Source organism: Sus scrofa, chromosome X, assembly GCF_000003025.6.
Source record: "Sus scrofa isolate TJ Tabasco breed Duroc chromosome X, Sscrofa11.1, whole genome shotgun sequence".
NCBI classification, from domain to species: Eukaryota; Metazoa; Chordata; class Mammalia; order Artiodactyla; family Suidae; genus Sus; species Sus scrofa.
This window is the reverse complement of record NC_010461.5, coordinates 64,232,453-64,254,252: the sequence shown is the minus strand read 5'-3', so window position 1 is coordinate 64,254,252 and position 21,800 is coordinate 64,232,453. Positions and strand designations below refer to the sequence as shown.

The following is a 21,800-nucleotide window of genomic DNA, read 5'->3' as shown; positions in this document are numbered from 1 at the left end:
ATTCTAAAATTAGCCCCCCTCTTCCCTTCTCCTACATGCTTCTTCTTTACTCTTTAGTAATAACTATATTTGCCAGCGATAAGTCAAGGAAAGGAATTCTAGAAATTTGAGTACTCTTTAATATGTCCAATAAATAATTTGATAAATAAAAATGGTGGACAGGATTAATTTATATGAAATATCTGGATTAGCTCTGAATATTTATGTCCCCTTTATTATAACAAATAGTGAACCATATTGGGAAATTATAACTGTTTATTCATACATTTAATGCTTTCCCTATGTTTTCTCACAACTTAAATATCTTGAGAACAAGAAAATAGTAACAATTTTTGTCTTTTGTTGTCAGTAGTATCTGATTAACTTTTTTTTTTTTTTTCTTTTTAGCACTACAGGTGTGGCATATGGAATTTCCCAGGCTAGAGGTAGAATCAGAGCTACAACTGCCGGCCTACGCCACAGCCATAGAAACTCAGGATCTGAGCTGCGTCTGTGACCTACACCACAGCACAGCAACAAAAGATCCTTAATCCACTAAGCGAGGCCAGGGATTAAACCCATATCCTCATGGATACTAGTTGGGTTCATTACTACTGAGCCACAATGGGAACTCCTGATTAACTTTTTTTTTTTTTTTTTTTGTCTTTTTGCTATTTCTTTGGGCCGCTCCCGCGGCATATGGAGGTTCCCAGCCTAGGGGTCGAATCGGAGCTGTAGCCACCGGCCTACGCCAGAGCCACAGCAATGCGGGATCCGAGCCGCGTCTGCAACCTACACCACAGCTCACGGCAACGCCGGATCGTTAACCCACTGAGCAAGGGCAGGGACCGAACCTGCAACCTCATGGTTCCTAGTCGGATTCGTTAACCACTGCGCCACGACAGGAACTCCTGATTAACTTTTAAATTAATTATGCAATAGATATGTACATGCTCACTTTCACCTAATATAAGATGAATTTTCACTGATTTCTGCACACATAATTTTTGCACATTTGATTTCTGTATTTACATATATACTTATAAGTGTTTATATATTTTAAAACAGCAAATTTTATATTTTGAAACCTTTTTTATTTTCCCATTTTGTTATTACTCCCTGAAAACAGAAGTGTTAATGTCTCTGTATATGTAGCTTTCTGTTATTTCACCAGTGTTCTGGTGAAGGGAGTTAGGTTGTTTTTAGTTTTTCACTTTAAATAAATAATACTGTGGCTAATATATTAAGCATCTTTGAATATTTTTTTGTGTGTATAATTCTCTGATATTTCCTTAGGATATTCCTAGAAATGAAATTATTAGCCAAAGAATTTATATTTTAAAGTTTTTGGCACATACTGCAAATTATCCTTAGACTGTTCTAGTTAAAATACCCACTGGAAATCTATGAGAATCTTTTTTCCTACCTTTCCCAACATTAGTTACTATCTTTAAGAAATCTTTATTAATTTATAGGTGAAAATGGTATTTTGTTTTAATTACTCAGGATGAATTTTTAAAGTGTAGGAAATAGCATATATATATTTATTTGTCTGAAAGGATAATGCTGGTATTGTTTAGCCATGTTTATACCTTTTATTTTTATATAATTAAAGTAGTAAAACAAGACTAACTTCTACCTTTTCAGATCTATAGCATGACACTGCGATTATCTGCCTTATTTGAAAGTCATATTAAAAATATCATCTCTGAATATAAGTCAGCAATCCAGAGTCAGAAGAGGAGAAGGCCACGGTACAGAAAACGTCTAAGAAGCAGCAGCAGTTCATTATCTAGTAGCAGAGCTCCTAGGTATACTACACTGATGTAGAGGTTTATGTTTTTTGTATTTTGTATGTATTACTTAACTTCTTAAAGTTTATTGACTGCTTTGAGGGGATCCTAAGACTCAAAAGATTTTTTAAGAACTTTTTTACACCTGTGTAAAGATGGAGCTGATAACCCAAAGCTTTGTTTATATGGTTTTTCCTACACTGAAACCTTTTTGCTTTTTCAGGGTTGCATCTGCAGCGTATGTAAATTTCCAGGCTAGGAGTTGAATCGGAGCTGCTATTGCCAGCCTATGCCACAACCTTAGCGATGCAGGATCCAAGCTATGTCTGTGACACAGCTCATACCAGATCCTTAATCCACTGAGTGAGGCCAGGGATCAAACCCACATCCTCATGGATACTGTTCGGGTTCGTAACCCACTGAGCCACAACTGAACTCCACCAAAACCCTTTTTTTTTTTTAATTTTAGTGATTGAAATTTAACTTCGTCCTGTTACCGATTTGAAGCATTTCACTTATAATATACTGCATTTCTTTGTTGCTTCACTTAAGCATTTTGTATCATACTCTCTATTGTAATATGTTGCTAATAGAAAAAGTGTTCATTATTACATATTTTTACTTATAGTCCAAAAGGGAAACAGAAACTAATGAAGTTGCAGCCCAAAAATGACCAGAATACCTCAGTGTCTTATGCCAGGACTAGCTCTCCTTTCTCATCTCCTGGTAAATATGTCCTTTTTTTGGTGTTCTGTATTTTAGTTTAATACTAATTTTTACTGCTTAAGGATATAGAAGAGGCAGCAGGTTTATAATGTAGAGAGAAGTGGATTTGGGTGTAGAAAGTTGTGTTTTATCCCTAGTTCTTCTATCTGTGTGGCCCTGGGTAAGACATTAGGTCATAAGATTCAGTTTCCTCATTTTTAAAATGAGAGTGTTAAGATTAGATGGATTTTAAAGTCAGGTAGTTTTTAAATTATGTGACTTATGATTTTTAACATCAGCAATATCTAAGACCACTCATCTATAATATATTTGCCAACATAAGAATTAAAGATTCATTATGTGGGGAGGTGGTCTTCTTAGATAAGTTTTTCTCACATTCTCTGCTTAAAAGCTTATGGTGTGATAAAACATTTGTTCTCAAAATATTCATATTTCCTCCTTCAGACAACTTGTAATTTTGATGTTAGAGTAATAAAATAACTGAGTGAAATATAGTTTTTTAAAAAGGCTGTTTAATTTTACTGAAAACATGATAAATATGTTAACATTACAGTCTTTTTAAATATAAGTTTCAGATGCTGCTGAAGGACTTTCACTGTATTTACTTGATGATGAACTAGATGGGCCATTTTCTTCATCCAGCTTCAGTGGATATAGCCGAAATGGAAATAGCCATGACCCTGGGAAAGCCAAATCATTTCGAAATAGAGTTTTGCCAATTAAACAAGGTAAGAAATAAATATGGACAGGGCATTTATTCTTTGTCCCTTTATGATGGCAGACAAATCATTTAAAAGCTGATTATTTAGGTAGTAAAAATTATTGTGTCCATATAGTTAATGAAGAATTCTACATTGTTGAATTTGAGTCAAATAAGGATTTCATATCAACAACTAGGAACAGGCCATCAGCAGATTTCCAAACGTATCTTAGTCTTTTAAAATAAAATTTAAAATGAGTAGAGAGGAAAAACTAAATAGATCTTTCCCCAAAATAAGACTGTTAGACACATTTGGGATTTTGTGTGTGTGTGTTATTAAGCTATATTGAGAAGAAAGGAGAAAATTTCCAAAATCATCTTTAAATAGGCATCATATTTTTAGGGGCTACTCCAATTTTACAAAAGGATTTGTGTTGAAAAATGAGCCTTCTTTCAGTCAACACCTACTTCTACTATCTGCCTTTGGTTTTCCATTTATATAAAAATAACTCAGATATTCTCTTAGTTCAGGCCCACTGTCTCAATAATTCAGGGGCTTTCAGACTGCCCTATTTCTGGGTAATCCACAAAGGTACTTGAAAAATTCTCAGAAGAGGGAGTTCCCATTGTGGCTCGCTGGGTTATGAACCCAACCAGTATCCCTGAGGATGCAGGTTCGATCCCTGGCATCACTCAGTGGGTTAAGGATCCAGCATTGCCACCAGCTGTGGTGTAGGTTGCAGAAGTGGTCAGATCCCACATTGTGGGGCTGTGACATAGGCCAACAGCTGCAGCTCTGACTGGACCCCTAGCCACAGGTGTGGCCCTAAAAAGCAAAAAAAAAAGAAAATTTGAGAAGAGCTTTCTTCATTCAACCAGAACAACTCTGGTTTTTATTTCATGTAATGAGCTTTCATGAAGCTTTTATCTGAAGAATAATTTTTACTGCTTAAAAAGAAGTAACTGACCTAATAATTCATTATCAGGTGCATCCATTTGGTCCATGTCTAGCAGCATTGATTATAAGTACTTTAAGATTTTTTTTTCTTTTCGCCATGCCTGTGGCATGTGGCCAGCCATTCCTGGGCCAGGGATTGAACCCCTGCCATGGCAACAACCCAAGCCACTGCAATGGCAACACTGGATGTTTAGCCTGTTGAACTACCAGGGAACTCCTTATACTTAATCCTATGTTATGGACCCTGAACATGTTCAAAGAAAGTTCTAATATGTTCATATATTTAAAGTTTGTAAAAAATAGTTAATATTCTTTTGCCAATATCTTTATTGGAATAGATATTTCTATTTTATATAAGTTTTATTGGAAGATTAAGTAGCTTATTGTTACTGAAGTATCAAATAACAAAAATAGACATTCTAGATATATATTTTGTGTCAGTTATGTGAGAAATATTGAAATGTATCTGATTTGGAGTTCCCTTCGTGGCTCAGTGGTTAACGAACCTGACTAGCATCCATGAGGATGCAGGTTCTATCCCTGGCCTCACTCAGTGGGTTAAGGATCCGGCATTGCCGTGAGCTGTGGTATAGGTCACAGACACAGCTCGGATCCTATGTTGCTGTGGCTGTGGTGTAGGCCAGCAGCAAAAGCTCCAATTGGACCCCTAGCCTGAGAACCTCCATATGCTGCAGGTGTGGTCCTGGAAAAAAAAAAAAAAGAAATGTATCTGATTACTTTTAAAATAATTAGTGCCTTCATTTTTCCCAGTCTATATCTTTACCCTCTCCTCTGATCCTGCTGCCCATTATGTACTCATGCCACTTCCTTCTTCTTTTTGCCCTTCTCTTCACTGTCAATTTTCTTTCCATCTGAACATTCCTTTTTCCTTTGTTGTCTGGCCTCTGCCCTCACCACTCACCCCACAATTATCCCAGTATCACCAGTAATCTTCAATGACCAACCAGTGTCCTTTTTTAGTCCCCATCTGCTTAATCTCTCTATGTCATTACATGATATTGAATGCCCCTCTAGGAGCTCTACTGCCTGGCTTTTATATGCTACTGATTCTCCTATATCTCTGTTTCTCCTATATTTTGTATTTTCTTTGGTCCTTCATGCCTTCTATTTACAGTTTACCACTTTTTTGTCTTCTACAAATAAAGGAATCTAATAACTACATCAGTCATCTTTATGCTGATGACTCTCCAAATTCATATATCATAAACATCTCTTTATTCTACCAATCTCATTTATAGTACTTCCTAAAATAATTTTCCCTGGGTGCATCTTTCTTTCTCAAGTTTGCTTTTTTTTTCTGCACTCAGTCTTTTAGCTAATGGCACCATCACCTTCTGAGTCATCCAACTTAGAATTTTGCAGTGTTCTTTGACTCACATTTTATCCCTCATAAGTGTCAGTTGCTAAGTTTTGTGAATTCTACAACTCTAATATGACTTAAATTTATTGTGTACAGTATGTATTGCTATCCCTGTAATCTCTAGCCTAGTATAGCAGCCCTCTTGGGCTGTCACAAGATACCACAGACTGGGTAGCTTGAACAACAGACATTCATTTTTTTAGCAGCTTTCTTGAGATAGCATTGACATATAAAAATTGTATGTATTTAAATAACTTGATGGTTTGGTATATGTGTAAACTGTGAAATAGTCACCAGAGTCAAACTAATTAACATATATATCACCTCTACATAGTTATTGTATGTGTGTGTTTTTATGTGTTGAGAAGATTTAGGGTTATCTTCTTGGCAAGAAGTATACAACACAGTATTGTTAACTATAGTCACCATGATGTTCAAGTATACAACACAGTATTGTTAACTATAGTCACCATGATGTACATGTGATATCTAGAATAACTCAATCTTTGTACCCTTTTGACTGATACCTCCGCAATTTCTCCTTCAGCCCCTGGCAACCACCATGCTACTCTCTGCTTCTTTGAGTATGACTGTTTTAGGTTACACATATAAGTGATATACAATATTTCTTTTTTTGTGTCTTGCTCTTGCTTAGCATAATGTCCTCCAGTTCCATGCATGTTTTCCTAAATGGAAAGATTTCTTTTTTATCCATTTCATCTGTACAGGTTGTTTCCATGTCTTGGCTCTTGAGAATAATGCTGTATTAAACATGAGAATACAAACATCTCTTCAAGATCCTGATTTCAGTTTCTTTAGATATATACCCAAAAGTGGGATTGCTGGATCAAATGGTAGTTCTATTATTAATTTTTTAAGGAACTTCCATACTAATTTCCATAAATAGCTATACTAATTTATTTTCTCACCATAAGTGCACAAGGATTCCTTTTTCTCCACATCCTCTCCAATGCTTGTTATCTTTGATCCTTTTGATATTAGCCATCCTAACATGTGAGAAGTAATATCTGGTCATGGTTTTGATTTGCATTTCCCTGATTGTTAGAGATGTGGAACACCTTTTCGTATACTTAGAACAGACATTTATTTTTTCATTGTTCGGGAAGCTCAAAATCCAAGATTAAGGTGCCAATAAAGGTGATGTCTGGTGAGGGTTTTCTTGCTGGCTTTCTGATGCCCACTTTTTCCCTTTCTCCTCATGTGGCTTTTTCTCTGTGCATATAGGCAGGGAGAGAATGAGCGAGCACTGGTGTGTCTTTCTCTTCCTATAAGGACATCAGTCCTGGTGCATTAGGGCCCACCTACCCTTATGATTTCATTTAACTTTAATTACTTCCTTAAAGGCCCTTTGTCCATATACAGTCATATTGGGAGTTAGAGCTTCAACATATGTATTTTGGGTAGGCAGGAGGACACAGAAATCAAAACCTAACACCTAAACTATTAGATTTATCTTGTAACTGTGGTTACCAAACAGCCCTGCTGTTTGCTCTCTCCAATTTTTCCAGTCCATACTTGCTTGTTTTTCTCCTTTTTTACTTATCTTTGCCAATTATTCTTCATCTTTAAATGATGGAATATCCCAAGTCTCAGTCCTCAGCCACCTTTTCTCTTTACTTGTTCTCTCAATGAGTTCTCTCAGTTCTCTTCACACTAAATGTTATCTCTTTAATGAAAATTTCCAAAATTATATCTCAAGCTTTCTCTACGTCTCCCCTGAGTTCTGAAATGGTATATCCACTTCCTTTTTTCTCTTTTTTTTTAAATTTCTTTGCTTGGATTTCTAGTAGTATTTAAAACTAGAATCTTGAATTTTTTTTTCCCCACTAGCTTGCCCAAACCTATTCCTCCTCCATGGTTCTCTAACCTTGCAAAATATCTCTACCATTCACCCCGTTATTCAGGCCATAAAACCTAGGAGTTGACCTTCATTTTATGCTTAACACTTGCCATCCAATCCGTCAGCAATTCCTGTAGTTAGAACTTTAAAGATTGGTTCTGGTAACTCCTGCAGAAGGAAATATTCTGAATCTAATCACTTCTCATCACCTCTATTGACACATCCCTTATTATATCTTACCTAGAGTATTACAGTGTACTCTCAACTGATCTCTGCTTTCAATCTTACCCCTTCTATATTCTGTTCTCTATATAGCAACCATAACATTCTTTCAATAATATGAATCAGATTCTGTCATTCTCTAGCTTTAAAACCCTCCACTGCCAGTCATCTCCTGTTATTCCCTGTTTTTCTCTTTTGCTCTAGTTACAGTGGGTTTCAGTACCCTCCACTGGATGTTCTTTCCCAAGATCTAACTTTATTCAGTTCTTTTCTCAAATACCACCTCAAAAGAAAAGTCTTCCCTATCTAAAATATATCCCCCTTGCATATATTTGCATTCTTTTTTATCCACCTTTCTTTTCTTTATAGCTCACACTATTATTTGAAATTATATTATTTGTTCACTTCATGGTCTATCAAGTTTTCCACACTAAAATATAAATTCAAAGAGCAAGGACTTTGTCTCATCATTGCTATATTCCAAGCTCCAAACAGTGCCTGGCTCATATTAGCTAATCAATAATATTTGTTGAATGAATGAGCAAAATTATTCTGATATATGTTCCCAGATAATTCCTTCTAGAACTTAAGCCCTTAAAATTTCTGCCTAGCTACCTTGCCACCCATCATCCCTCCATACTTCCCTCATCACATGAAAAAAGTAGACAAAAATTGAAACTTTAGTATCTTCCATTTCCCACAAATTTAAATTCATACACCAGGGAGTTCCCTGGTGGCATAGCAGTTAAGGATTCGACATTGTCACTGCTGTGGCTCAGATTCGATCCCTGGCCTGGGAACTTATGCATGCCACAGGCAAGGCCAAAAATAATAAAGCACAAAAATTAAACAATAAGTTCATATTCTCAATGATTTTACCACATCCATCTTTGGGCACCAAATAGTTTTGATAAACTGTTTATTTTACTTTTGAACCTAAATAACCATCTTATCAATGTCAAAACTTAACTTTTAAAAACCATTCATCTTGATTTAGATCACTCCCTTGATGGACCCCTTACAAATGGTGATGGCAGAGAGCCCCGGACAGGAATCAAGAGAAAACTACTTAGTGCATCAGAAGATGAAAGCATGGGAAGAGAAGAGAAAGAGAAAAAAGAAACAAAAGAGAAATCGCATTTATCTTCCTCAGAGAGTGGAGAGTTAGGATCCAGTTTAAGTTCTGAAAGTACCTGTGGTTCTGATTCTGACTCTGAATCAACTTCCAGAACAGATCAAGATTACGTAGATGGAGACCATGACTATAGCAAATTCATACAAACTAGGCCTAAAAGAAAACTCAGAAAGCAATATGCCAATGGAAAAAGAAACTGGAAGACAAGAGGCACGGGAGGAAGAGGCAGATGGGGCAGATGGGGTAGATGGAGTAGAGGAGGAAGAGGAAGAGGAGGCAGGGGACGAGGTAGTCGAGGAAGGGGTGGAGGTGGCACAAGAGGGAGAGGGAGAGGGAGAGGAGGAAGAGGTTCTTCTAGAGGAGCCACCAGAGCCAAACGTGCACGTATTGCAGATGATGAATTTGATACAATGTTTTCAGGACGTTTCAGTAGACTGCCTCGAATTAAAACAAGAAACCAAGGCAGGAGGACTGTTTTATATAATGATGATTCTGATAATGACAATTTTGTGTCCACTGAAGATCCTCTGAATCTTGGTACATCCAGATCAGGCAGAGTGCGTAAAATGACAGAAAAAGCCAGGGTTAGCCATCTCATGGGATGGAATTATTAACAGTTAATAAATTTAGAATAATTTAAAAAATTCAATGGCCTTCTACTGCAGGGAATTTACCAGGAAATCTACAAAGCAAGTTGTGTGGGGACTTCTGCTTCCTTTCACATTGGTGCTTTTCCATTATGCCAGTATACATTTGTTTTCAAGACTTTTGATCTCCACACTTCATTTGTTCAAACAAGCCTTACTCATTAGGCCTTAAATTAAAAAAAAAATTCTACACACACACACACACACACACACACACACACACCACAGACACTACAGATATACTACATAAAGGAGCATTCAGCTTCTTAGAGTAGCATGACATTTTTATCTCAATGGAATATCCCTCTTTTGCTTTTGTATCACAGAAGTATAGCACCTTCTTACAGAGTTTTATATAGTTTGTTTTTGCCATTTTGATTCCTGTACCAGTAATAATAACTTTTGCACAATACACCAATCCTAAAGGCAGCTATTAAATGTTTACAGTTTCTATATTGTAAGAACGATCTGGATTATTTTACTCTTCCCAGGCCAAACTTTCATGAATTGTACTGAACTGAAGTATATATTTATACTACAGTTTTTTTTGGGGGGTGGGGGGTTCTTAATATGCTTTTCATTGATTTGCTTAATTCATGTTAAAGGTGAGAAAGGGTTGGTGCCTTGTAAATATGTAGCAAATCTTTGTGGTGTGTCCTGATGTGTGCATTAACTTTATTAAAAAAGAATACTTGAGGTATCAATCTAGATAAGGTGCCAAATGCAAAAGTTTCTTGCATCCATTTTCTTTTCCCTGTTATGTTTTATTGCATTAATAGAACTTGTATAGCTTAAAGAATAACTTAAACATTTGAAGAATCCTCATCCACAAAGAATAACTGAGTAGTAGCTCAGCTACCTCTATTAACTACAACTACTGGAAACATTAAGTAAAATTGATGCTGTTATTCCTTACTGACTAAGGAGAAATAGACCAAGCTTGGTGGGAATTAATACTCATAAATTATAAGCTGAGAGGTTGTTAATAATTGTATCAGCTCTCAAATTAATAGCTGTAATTAAACTTTCTTAAGTATAGTATGTTCTACCTTATTAGGCTTTTCTTAGAACATATTTGTGTAAGTAGACATGATCAACTGCTTATATGTCTCTTCTACCACTTACTCTTTAACAGCTGTGGGTGACTGGTTTTGAATTTTAAAATGTAACACAGCACCTAGTTTGAGTTGGAGTGTTTTGGCTAGCTAATATTTTGAATCAACTTTAATACGTTCTGCTCATACCATTCCAAAGGGTTCTTCTGTTATAATCTTTCAGAAAAGAACCTCGTTGCACTGTACACTGATATTTTGAGTTATTATTATATAAATGAAAAAAAATCTTTTAAAACTATGGTCTTGTTTACAGCAGTAGAGTGCACATGGTTCCGTAAGTGAACTTGAGTTCCAAAATCAATTTTACTCCTCAAATTTGAAAGATTGTAAATTCGCTAATTCATTAGATACTTAGATTTTTGAGGTAAGAAGGATAATGCTGATACCTGTTTTTGTAACAACAGATTTGTTGTACATAGATCAGACTTGTGGAATGAAAGAAACTTCTTAATGTATGCTTAGTAATCCCAGGATATTTCTTAAGCTAATGTATTTGTCCCATTCTTTCAATCATTTCATGCATCTGAAAATCCTTAAGTGCAGAGGGAAGGAGTACACACATAACTTTGCTTTTTTGGTTGGGCTGGGTGGAGGTTATTCTTAGATCAACATCTTTAAGCAATTTTCACTTGCAGTAGAAATGATGTTCAGGCTTTAAGAAAGTATTGTGAATTATTAATGGAACTAACTTATGTTACTGGACAGTAGATCAAGCTGATTTTTTGGTTGTTGTAGTCTTCTTGTCACTAAACCAAAACTGCTTCTGGTTGTAACTGCCACTTTTACCCATAATATAGATTCAAAAATGTTCATGTTTGAAATTCTACACTTGATTTTTGCTAAAGTGTACTATTTTAGTTATTCATCTCTTGGACATTTAGACTAAATTTTTGTTTGTGTTTTCCTGGAATTGATAACACTTTGGCCTACCCTATTCAAGGTAACATGTTCCTTAAATTCATAGATATACCCAAATGTGTATCATGTGTATCATTTTAGCGTGAAAAATTTTTTGACATTCTTCTATGAAGAGCTGAACTCTTTAAATGTAGAAGAATTGCCATTTGTGTGATTTAGCTATCTCAAGCTTTATTTATAATTTATTTTGAAAAATAAAAATGGCACATTTATTTCCCAAATGTCAAGATTTTCTAGGTTTAGATAGAGTACTAAGGTTGAAGACATTTTTAAGCATATTTTATATGTAGTGAAATACTGTGAAAATACTAGTAAACAGCATTTTGCTGTAATGTTGATTTCTGTTATTAGAATTTAAAGAGTTAGTCACCAGGGTATGTTATATGAATGTAGTTATCATTTAATATAAAACAAACAGATCATTTTCTGTTTGCATGCAAATTATTTTAGTAAGTGTGAAAATAAAAGTTTGGAAGACAATATTTTTACTTTTATATCTGGACTCCCCATCCCCCTCCAATTTATACTTTGCTTTTTTTGTAATACGGCCTCCAGTGAATGTGTTTGTAATTTGTATTACATTGAATAGTTTATCACTTTAATTTTTTAGAAATCCTTTAAACCTAATTAAGATCTGGGTTTAGCCATAGTGAAGCAAGTAGAAAATGAGCTAAGAATTTTGAAGAAAAGTCTATAAATCTTAAATGAATTAAAACAAAAAACACTGTTACGTTTAGATCCATGCGAGCATATACATGTACAAATCTATTCCTATGCCAGATACTAATTGTCAATGAATTGTAATATTTCTCATGAATGCTAATAATATTTTAATTCCAAGCTTTAAAATTTTAGCATGTATATCGTTTATGAAAACAGAATTGTGTGTTATGGCTTACTGTGTATCTTTCAGCAATAGGATGCTCTCCAAAACATTCACTAGCTTATTAACATACTGACTAAATTTGTGTGTGTGTGTGTGTGTGTGTGTGCGTGTGTGCGCGCGCGTGTGTGGGCTTCTCTATGTAGATTTTTTCATCAACTGGACAGTTTATCTCAGACATTAAAAAAAGAAGTTGGTATGGATAGTTGTATTCACTGTCTACCAGTTCATTGCTTCTGTTGTAAAGTGCTTAGCCTGTATATATACTGCTTAATCATCCATATCATTATGCCTTTTAGATAAACTAGCTTTTGTCGTATACATGTGTCCCTCTACTTTTTAAAATTTTTGCCCTTCTTTCATGTGTTTCTTTTTATGTTTCCTTTCCCAGAGATCAGGCTTGTGCTAGAATTCTCCCATACAACACTTTGTTTCACCCAGAGGCTAAGAAACTGAGTAAAAAAATAAATATTCCACACAATTGCATGCTCAGATCTCTAACTCAGCCTTCTAACACTTTGAAGTAAATTTGAGTGATTTATCTTTGTCTTTCTTTCTTTCTTTCTTTCTTTCTTTCTTTCTTTCTTTCTTTCTTTCTTTCTTTGCTTTCTTTCTCTCTCTCTCTTTCTTTCTTTTTGTCTTTTTGCCTTTTCTAGTGCTGCTCCCATAGCATATGGAGGTTCCCAGGCTAGAGGTCTAATCGGAGCTGTAGCCGCCAGCCTACCCCACAGCCACAGCTCACAGCAATGCCGGATCCTTAAGCCACTGAGCAAGGCCAGGGATCAGACCCGAAACCTCATGGTTCCTAGTCAGATTCGTTAACCACTGAGCCACAATGGGAACTCCTGTTGTTCATTTTCTTGTAGTCCTAGATTGTCAGCAGACAACAGCAATGATTAAGAGAAAGATGTGAATGCCACTTCTAACTTTTTGATAAAAACTTTTGAGAATTTTTCAAAATTTGTATGTTGTGACATTGAAAAATTAAACACCTTATTTCTTGCTTATATGACTCGGGAATGATTTTATCCACATTTTCCAACTGGTACTTATCTTTAAAGTTGGAATTTTCACATCCACAGAAAGGAGACTTCCATCCTATATAATTTTCAGTATACTTTGATAACCAGTCTTTTAAAAAATTACTAACATTTTGAGTTCTGAAGTAGTTTACTTCTGGGGGAAGAAAAGGAACTTTCAACTTTTAAAGTTCATTGTTTTAAATGTTAACTCCATCCTCAACATTTTGTGTTATATGAAGCTTTATGAAAGTTATATTGAAAATAGAATATTCTAAAATCATTTTTAAGGCTTGTTTTAAAAATTAGTGTGAAAATATTTGCATGCTTTTTTGCTTTTTACCTCTCAGTAAAGTTTCTTTACCAAGTTTAATTATCTAATTTAATAGGTTTTGGTGAAATTCTAATTATGAAGTTAAATTATTTTCATGGTGCTATATTTTGTGAATATGGATTGCCCTCAACTTTCTTGACATTTATTTCTTATATAGTCTTATCATTGATTGTTTCCTTTTCCATCATTCCTCTCCTGCTTGCTTTTATCCTCATTTCTCTTTCTGCAATGAAGATTACACCTAATATTGCACACTTCAACAAGACTGGCAATTTATGATTCATTGACAGGAGAAGTACAGTAGAAAGGCCCTGCAGTTTAGAGTTTAGGTGTGTTTGTTTATTTATATGTATGCCCATTTGTTATTCTTATACCTATCTTAAATAAATCTAGAATATGAGACTTTGACATAAAAGCATTGTAAGTATTTTCTAGAAAATAAAACTATTGATAAATATTAAAATTGCCATTGGTATTTGACTTTTAAAATCACATACAAAATATTTAGAAACCCAGTTGGGAAATGTGTTTCTACATATGTCACCAGATACATATTTAAGCAGTACTACAAATGTTAATTCTTTCAACAATACTGTGGTGATGGCAATCAGTAATTTATTTCTTTGTCCTGTAACTTATCATCCTTGTCTTTTGTAATCCCTTACAGAGTATTAACAAAACTGTACCTTATGTTTGTTATTAGTATTCATAAATTTTAAGACAGAAAATCACTTAGTTAATGTGATGTTGTATATGGACCAAATGTCCATTAAACTAAAATTCAGTAAAGAAAGGTAAACTAAACTGGCTTGGTTTATAAAAGATGTTCTGTTTGGCAGTTGTTGGACATTATAAGCAATTATCATCAAAGATAGAAAAACTGGACTAATACATTGCCATTCTTTATGGGATGTTTACAATAAAATTCCAAGTTGTTTGGAATCAGTTGCACTTTTGCTGCTTTATACCTCAACTCAGGTACTGGAGATAAATTAACAAGAAGAAAGAAATATGGAGTTACCTTTCTATTAGCCAGCTTTAGAGATTGTAACATGTAGCTCTTAGGCCTTTCTTTTTCTTTTTTTCTTTTTGGTCATATAGTATTTTATTATTACTATTTTAATCTGAGAAATTAGGGTGCTTCTTCCTATCAAAGAAAATTAAGTTGTTTCTTTGTTTTCTTGGTTTTTGTTTTTTGCCTTAGTTGTTGCAGATATACTTTGGGTTACTTTTATGTAATAAATGTGTTAATGTTTTAAATATGGGCTGCTTGGTACATTAAATAAGAGCCTCCAACATTTTGTTTTGAAGAGAGCTCTTTGAAATGAATGGATTTCAAATGTGTTTATGGCTTATAAATTTTAAGAGCTGAGCTATGAATCTCTGGAATTCTTATTTATAGTAATATTGTCCACAGAAGCTTAACTATATTATAAATGGTGTTTTAATTCAGTGTAAGTGAAGGAGGGAGAGAAGTAAGGTGAGACATAACTTTTAAGCCAGGAAATGAAAGCCCTAACAAGAATATTCATCGCACTTAACACAACTAAAAGGTTGCTCAGAATTTTCTTCCCAGTGAAGGTTAAATATAAGTAAGCTGGCCAAAGACTGGACTGTCTATTTTATGTATTTTGAATTAAGAAATAAGGTATTTAGAATAAATATCAGCTTTGCCTTCTGGCATCATATCCTATGGCTATGAAAGTCCAAATTTTTATAATTTTTGGAGATTGACAGGGAGATACATTGTTTGGCATTTGTGTGCAGTTACTTGATTGGTTAAAGATAGCCCTCTTTGGCCTATCAGTGGGTCAGGGATCCAGCCCCCAACCCACTGATAGGCCCTGAGCTGTGGTGTAGATCACAGACGCGGCCCCTATCCCACCTTGCTATGCCTGTGGTGTAGGCTGGCAGCTGTAGCTCCAATTTGACCCCTAGCTGGGGAACCTCCATATGTCTCAGGTGTGGCCCTAAAAAGCAAAAAAGAAAAAGTAAAGATTTTTATAACAAAGTATTGCAGCATTACTCAGAACGAGATCCTTTTTTTCTTGGTTGAGAAGGTCAAGGACAGCCTCGCTCTCTACCCTCTTAATTATATGCCCTTGACAATTTAAAACTGCACAAAGTAAATTGAAACCAATATATTGAGCCTGTGAGTTGGTTTTCTTTAGATATTTAAGCCTGTAAACTTAGAGTTACTTTCTTAGATCTTCTATATGAATACTTAAGGGATTTATTTAAAATGCTACATATTGCTAGTAAACCAAATACAACATTAAATAAAATGAACTTTTTATAGTGTTAATGTTTTCCTAAAGTTTTGAAGTATTTTTTTCTTTCTTTGTAACTTTAGTATGTTTTTCCTTTGCCAGTTGTGGCAGTTGCCATAACAAAGTTACTTCTCATCTGTTAATTATGAACATCTAATAGATAATTTTGTTATTAATTAACAAATTAAAGTTTAATTTGACATTGGAGGATTTTTAAAAACAACTTCCTGAAGCTATTATGCTTTCAGTAATTTGTATATTTTGTATAGCAAATTGTCTGCCCAGCATCTTTATGATTCTCTTGAGAAAATAAGTTTTGTAGTAAATATATAAAGAAGTCAAAATATTTTTAATTGCTTGATTTATGTTACTAATATTACTTGGTGGAATTTATTCATCTTTAGAATGTTTTTAGTTGATTTTTGTCACATTACAGTTCTAAGTAGTATTTGTTTAGCAACATGTTAATTAGGAATTTTGCATAGTCAATTAATTTAAGACAGTGAAACTATCTTAAGGTTTTTTTTTTTCAAAAAAAAGTTTACAATATCATGTTAAAATGAGATTTGCCGCCCAAATTATATATAGCTCATTTTTAGGGAGGATTCTTTTGTTACCCATGGGTATTGTTCATCTAAGACATTAATATTGAGGTATTGGTGGTTCTGAATTATTTCTATTTGTTAGATTTTTAATTTGTAAGTTAGAACACACCTTGTGTATAAAAACATAAGTTTTAATTTTATCTAATCTGATCTTGTGGAACAGAAAATATCATCTGTTTGATCATAGTCATATTGCCAGTTAGTCCTCTCAGTTTTGGAGGTTGCTGTTCATTTTTATTGTAATTGTGTTGAGTAGTTATAATATAGAAAAACAGTTATTAAGGCAAAATAGTAGTTTAAGTTTATGCTAGATATATTTTTCTCTCCAGTTACCTCAAAAATATGACTAGTGAATATAATGACAAATATTTAACACTGTCAAAATACTAATCTTTTATCACTTTGCTTATGATTATTCAAACTGAAGTTGTCAGAAAACAATCTGAGATAATGGGTTACATTCTTTTTCCAGATGCATATGGAGATCTCCTCCATAGAAGAAGATAATTATCAGCAGGAATCTGTAGCCTATGCTCTTAATGTCAACAAAAAGAAGTGGATAAAGGAAGACTAGTCTATTCCTTCTCAGACTTGGTCATTTGTTCATTTTATTAATTTCTTCAACATTTTTTAATTTCAATGTTTACTGAGTACTTGTTTTGTTTCAAACACTGAATTTTTTTTTCTTTTTAAGGCTCCACCCATGGCATATGGAGGTTCCAGGCTAGGGGCTGAATCAGAGCTGTAGCTGCCGGCCTACACCACAGCCACAGCAACACCAGATCTGAGCAGCGTCTGCAACTTGTACCACAGCTCATGGCAACACTGGATCCATAGCCCACTGAGCGAGGCCAGGGATAATAAAACCTGCATCAGATTTGTTTCCACTGCACCACGATGGGAACTCCCAAAACACTGTAATTTTTAAAAGGGCTTTGCAATTTACAAATTTCATCTTCAGAGATATTATCAAGCACCAGAATGACAATATCAGTAAGTTCCATTTTTCGGATCAGAATAATAAGTTTCAGTGAAATCTAATTTGCCAAAGGTCCTATGGCGAATAAATAGAAAAGTTTTGATTCATTCAAAATATCTGCTCCAAGGTTTCTAGTCTTAGCTTTTATATTTTATTATTACTGGGGTGATGTTTGGTTCAATTTCCTTTTTTTTCATTATCCACGAAGACTCCAAAATCATGCATTCTGTACTTTGAAGATCACATTTCCTTTTGCTTCTGGCTAAGATGATTTAAGTAAAGACACTGAGATGTGTATCTTTATGCCTCTCAGTATTTTGGGGAGGTGGTAGTTAGGAGCTAAATATTTTGAAGATACCAGATTTAGAAGTAGAAAAGAGTACATATCTTATGCATACTTAACACAAAGGTAACCAAGAAAAATGAAGAGAATGTACTTATATTTTAATTTGAGAATGAACTCCGCTAGTAATGTACACAAGTATGCCTTACAGTCCATGATACAAAATTTCCCTTGCATACTCTGTGCTCTCTTGTCAGCTGCGAAGCCTAGAATTTTTTTTTCCACTTTTGAGTTTAAATGGGTTTTAAGTACAGTTCTCAGAGAATACAGCAAACTTCCTGTCTTAAGTCATAGGTTTAATATAGTTTAGAGTTTTTGTTTTGGAGGTTTTTCTTTTTACACTCCTTGAATCGCCTCTTGAGTTTTACCCATTATTTATCACTCGTCTTTTGCACCCTCACTTAAAAAAAACTTCCTGGAGTTCCCATGGTGGTACAGCAGTCAGGAACCTGACTAGTATCCATGAGGATGTGGGTTCTGTCCCTGGCCTTGCTCAGTGGGTTAAGGATCCGGCATTGCCATGAACTTTGGTGTAGGGTGCAGGTGCAGCTTAGATCTGGTGTGGCTATAGCTGTGGCATAGGCCAGCAGCTGCAGTTCCTGATTTCACCCCCTAGACTGGGAACTTCCATATGGTGTGAAAGTGGCCCTAAAAGACTAAATAAATAAATATTTAAAATTTTTCCCTAAATCCAAAATGTCTGGTGTGAATTAGACCAGTCTATAAAAGTAAGCTTTTCCTAACCCAATTTTCATATACAAATCCTTCTTTGGTATCATTTAATTAATTAATTTATTTATCATTTTATTTTGTCATTTGTCGTTTTAGGGCTGCACCTGCGGTATATGGATGTTCCCAGGCTAGGGGTCCAATTGGAGTTACCGCTGCCGGCCTACACCACAGCCACAGCAATGCCAGATCCGAGCCACATCTGTGACCTACACTACAGCTCATGGCAACGCCGGATCCTTGAGCCACTGAGCGAGGCCAGGGGTCAAACCCGCAACCTCATGGTTCATAGTCGGATTTGTTTCCACTGCACCACAACGGGAACTGGTATCATTTTAATTTGGATTTTTTTTCCTAGGTAAGACTGGTTCAGGGATGGTATTTCGTGGAATTTGAGTATCCCTATAAATATAGTAAAACTGAATTTGAACCCCTGCTAATGTGAATTTTATAACAATTCTATTAGTTTATATTGTTATTGGGGAAAAAAGCTTCAAGTAATTTAATTCAGAACTAATGTGTTTGTTACATGGTAGATCTCCCCTCTTTATTCTTAAATAAGGGGTTTGCAGTGATTTTTTTTTTAATTTAACTGTTGTATTAGTTTCGGGTATACAGCAAAGTGAATCAGTCAAAAATATAAACATATTCGTACTTTTTCCCATATAGGTTATTACACACTATTGACTAGATTTTCCTATGCTCTACAGTAGTTTCTCATTAATCATCTACAACTATGGTAACCATAAGATTGGTTTTGAAATCTGAATTTGTTACTGTTTATAAATAAGTTCTTTTGTATCATTTTTAAATTAGAATCTACATATAAGTGATATCATATGATATTTGACTTACTTCACTCAGCATGATCACCTCTAAGTCCATTCATGTTGCTGCAAACGTCATTATTTCATTCTTTTTATGGCTAATATTCCATTGTATACATGTACCACATCTTCTTGATCCATTCCTTTTTTTGTGGACATTTAGGTTGCTTCCATGTCTTGTTTATTATAAATAGTGCTGCAATGAATATTGGGCTGCAGGTATCTTTTCAAATTAGGGTTTTCTGCAGATAGATGCCCTGGAATGGGATTGCTGGATCATATGGTAGTTCTATATTTAGTTTTTTAAGGAAACTCCATAATGGTTGTACACACCAACAGTGTAGGAAGGTTCCCTTTTCTCCACACCCTCTCTAGCATTTATTGTTTGTAGACTTTTTGATGATGGCCACTCTGACTGGTGTGAAGTGATACCTCATTGTAGTTTTGACTTGCCTAAGTTTATAGCAATACAATTTTATCTCAGGAAACAAGAAAATTCTCAAACAACCTAAACTTTTACACCTAGAGCAACTAGAGAAGGAAGAACAAAGCTCAAAGTTAGAAGGAAAGAGACAAAATGATAGAGAAGATCAATGAAAAAAAATTGGTTCTTTAAAAAGATCACAAAATTGATAAATCTCTAGCTAGACTCATCAAGAAAAAAAAGAGCTCAAATAAAATTAGAAATGAAATTACAGCTGACATCACAGAACTATAAAGGATCATAAGAGACTACTATAAGCAACCATTTGCCAATAAAGTGGACAACCTAGAAGAAATGGACAAATTCTTACAAAGCTACAAACTTACAAGACTGAACTAGGAAGGAATAGAAGATTTGAAAAGACCAATCACAAATTCTGAAATTGAAACTATGATTAAAAATCTTCTAAAAAAACAGCCCAGGATCTGATGACTTCACTAGTGAATTCTATCAAACATTCAGAGAAGAGTTAACACCTATCCTGAAACAGTTCCAAAGATTTGCAGTGGAAGGAACACTCCCATGCTCATTCTATGAGGCCGCTATCACCCTGATACCAAAGCTTGAGAAAGATACCACACACACACACACACACACACACTCACACTCACACACACACACACACAGAAATTGCAGGGCATTATCACTGATGAACATAGATGAAACAAAATTAGGCTTGCTTACAAATTTCTAGTAAGTCAATTCTTTGTTTTGGACTTCAGAATAGGAGAGTTTATTATTCTAGCTAGTTAGAGGAATTCAGATTTAGCTAACTGATGATTTCTACACTACTTTTGATTGTATTAAGAGAATATGACCAGAGTTTCCATTGTGGCGCAGCAGAAATGAATCCAACTAGGAACCATGACGTTGCGGGTTCAATCCCTGGCCTTGCTCGGTGGGTTAAGGATCTGGTGTTGCCGTGAGCTGTGGTATAGATCACAGACGTGGCTTGGATCTGGTGTTGCTATGGCTGTGGCCATGGCCAGCAGTTGTAGCCCTGATTAGACCCCTAGCCTGGGAACTTCCATGTGCCACGGGTGTGACCTAAAAAGAAAAAAAAGAGAGAGAGAATATGACTTAGAAATCTAGGTGGGATCATTACGCTATGGTTGGACACCATTCTGTGGCCTGGCCCACATGCTTGACAATGTAGGTTTCAATGGAAGTAGTCTGACCTAGAGTCAGGTACTGTGATTAATGGTGCAGGATAAGGGGAGAAAGGGAAACTAAGAGGAACCTGATACCTCTCTGAGATTTATCTTAACTAGAGGAAAGAGAAGAATGGGGTTTGGGGGGTTAATGAGGAATGAAATCCTCCAGTGTTCAGGATTCCTGTGTCAATGCCTTCAAGCACAGCAGCTTCAGAAGCAGGTTAGAGAAAGCCCTATTTGAATTTTTTTTTTGAGGGAAAATGTGGTTGCAATGTGATTGTTGGTAATGGTGGGATTTTAACATCATAAACAATGTGTTAGTAAATAGTTATACTTCTTGAGAGCGCAACACTATTAAGAAGGTATTACTGGCTCCACTTTGTACATGAAGCTGAGGTGTAGAAATGCAAAAAAAAAAAAAAAAGTGCCCACTGCTAATAAATGGCAGGATTTACACCCAGATCTGTTTCCAAACCCTGTATATCTATTATGCATGCTACTTCCCATTGGGTTAGTTTTAGCTGCAGTTATGTCATAGATTTATTGAATGGCACTGGCCAATTCCATTTGCTTTTTGGTTTTGGTTGTCTGTAGCTATACAAGCCTGAAGATAATTACAGGGTGAGGGTGATTTCTAAGGTCTTTATGATTTTATTCTCTTAAATTTCTTTTTTTGGAGATATTTTTTAATATAATGATTTTTATTTTTTTTTATTATAGCTGGTTAACAGTGTTCTG

General features: G+C 35.1%; 1 protein-coding gene across 1 annotated transcript in view; it reads left to right on the top strand.

The window, feature by feature from the left end:
* The window catches only part of BRWD3 (bromodomain and WD repeat domain containing 3), a 164,250-nt gene extending 149,637 nt beyond the window's left edge, over positions 1 to 14,613 (top strand). The window contains exons 38-41 of the mRNA XM_021080763.1: positions 1,627 to 1,790; positions 2,401 to 2,498; positions 3,068 to 3,226; positions 8,618 to 14,613. Of these exons, the coding sequence (XP_020936422.1) occupies positions 1,627 to 1,790; positions 2,401 to 2,498; positions 3,068 to 3,226; positions 8,618 to 9,369 (1,173 nt within the window). The 3' untranslated portion in view covers positions 9,370 to 14,613. The remainder of the gene's footprint in view (positions 1 to 1,626; positions 1,791 to 2,400; positions 2,499 to 3,067; positions 3,227 to 8,617) is intronic.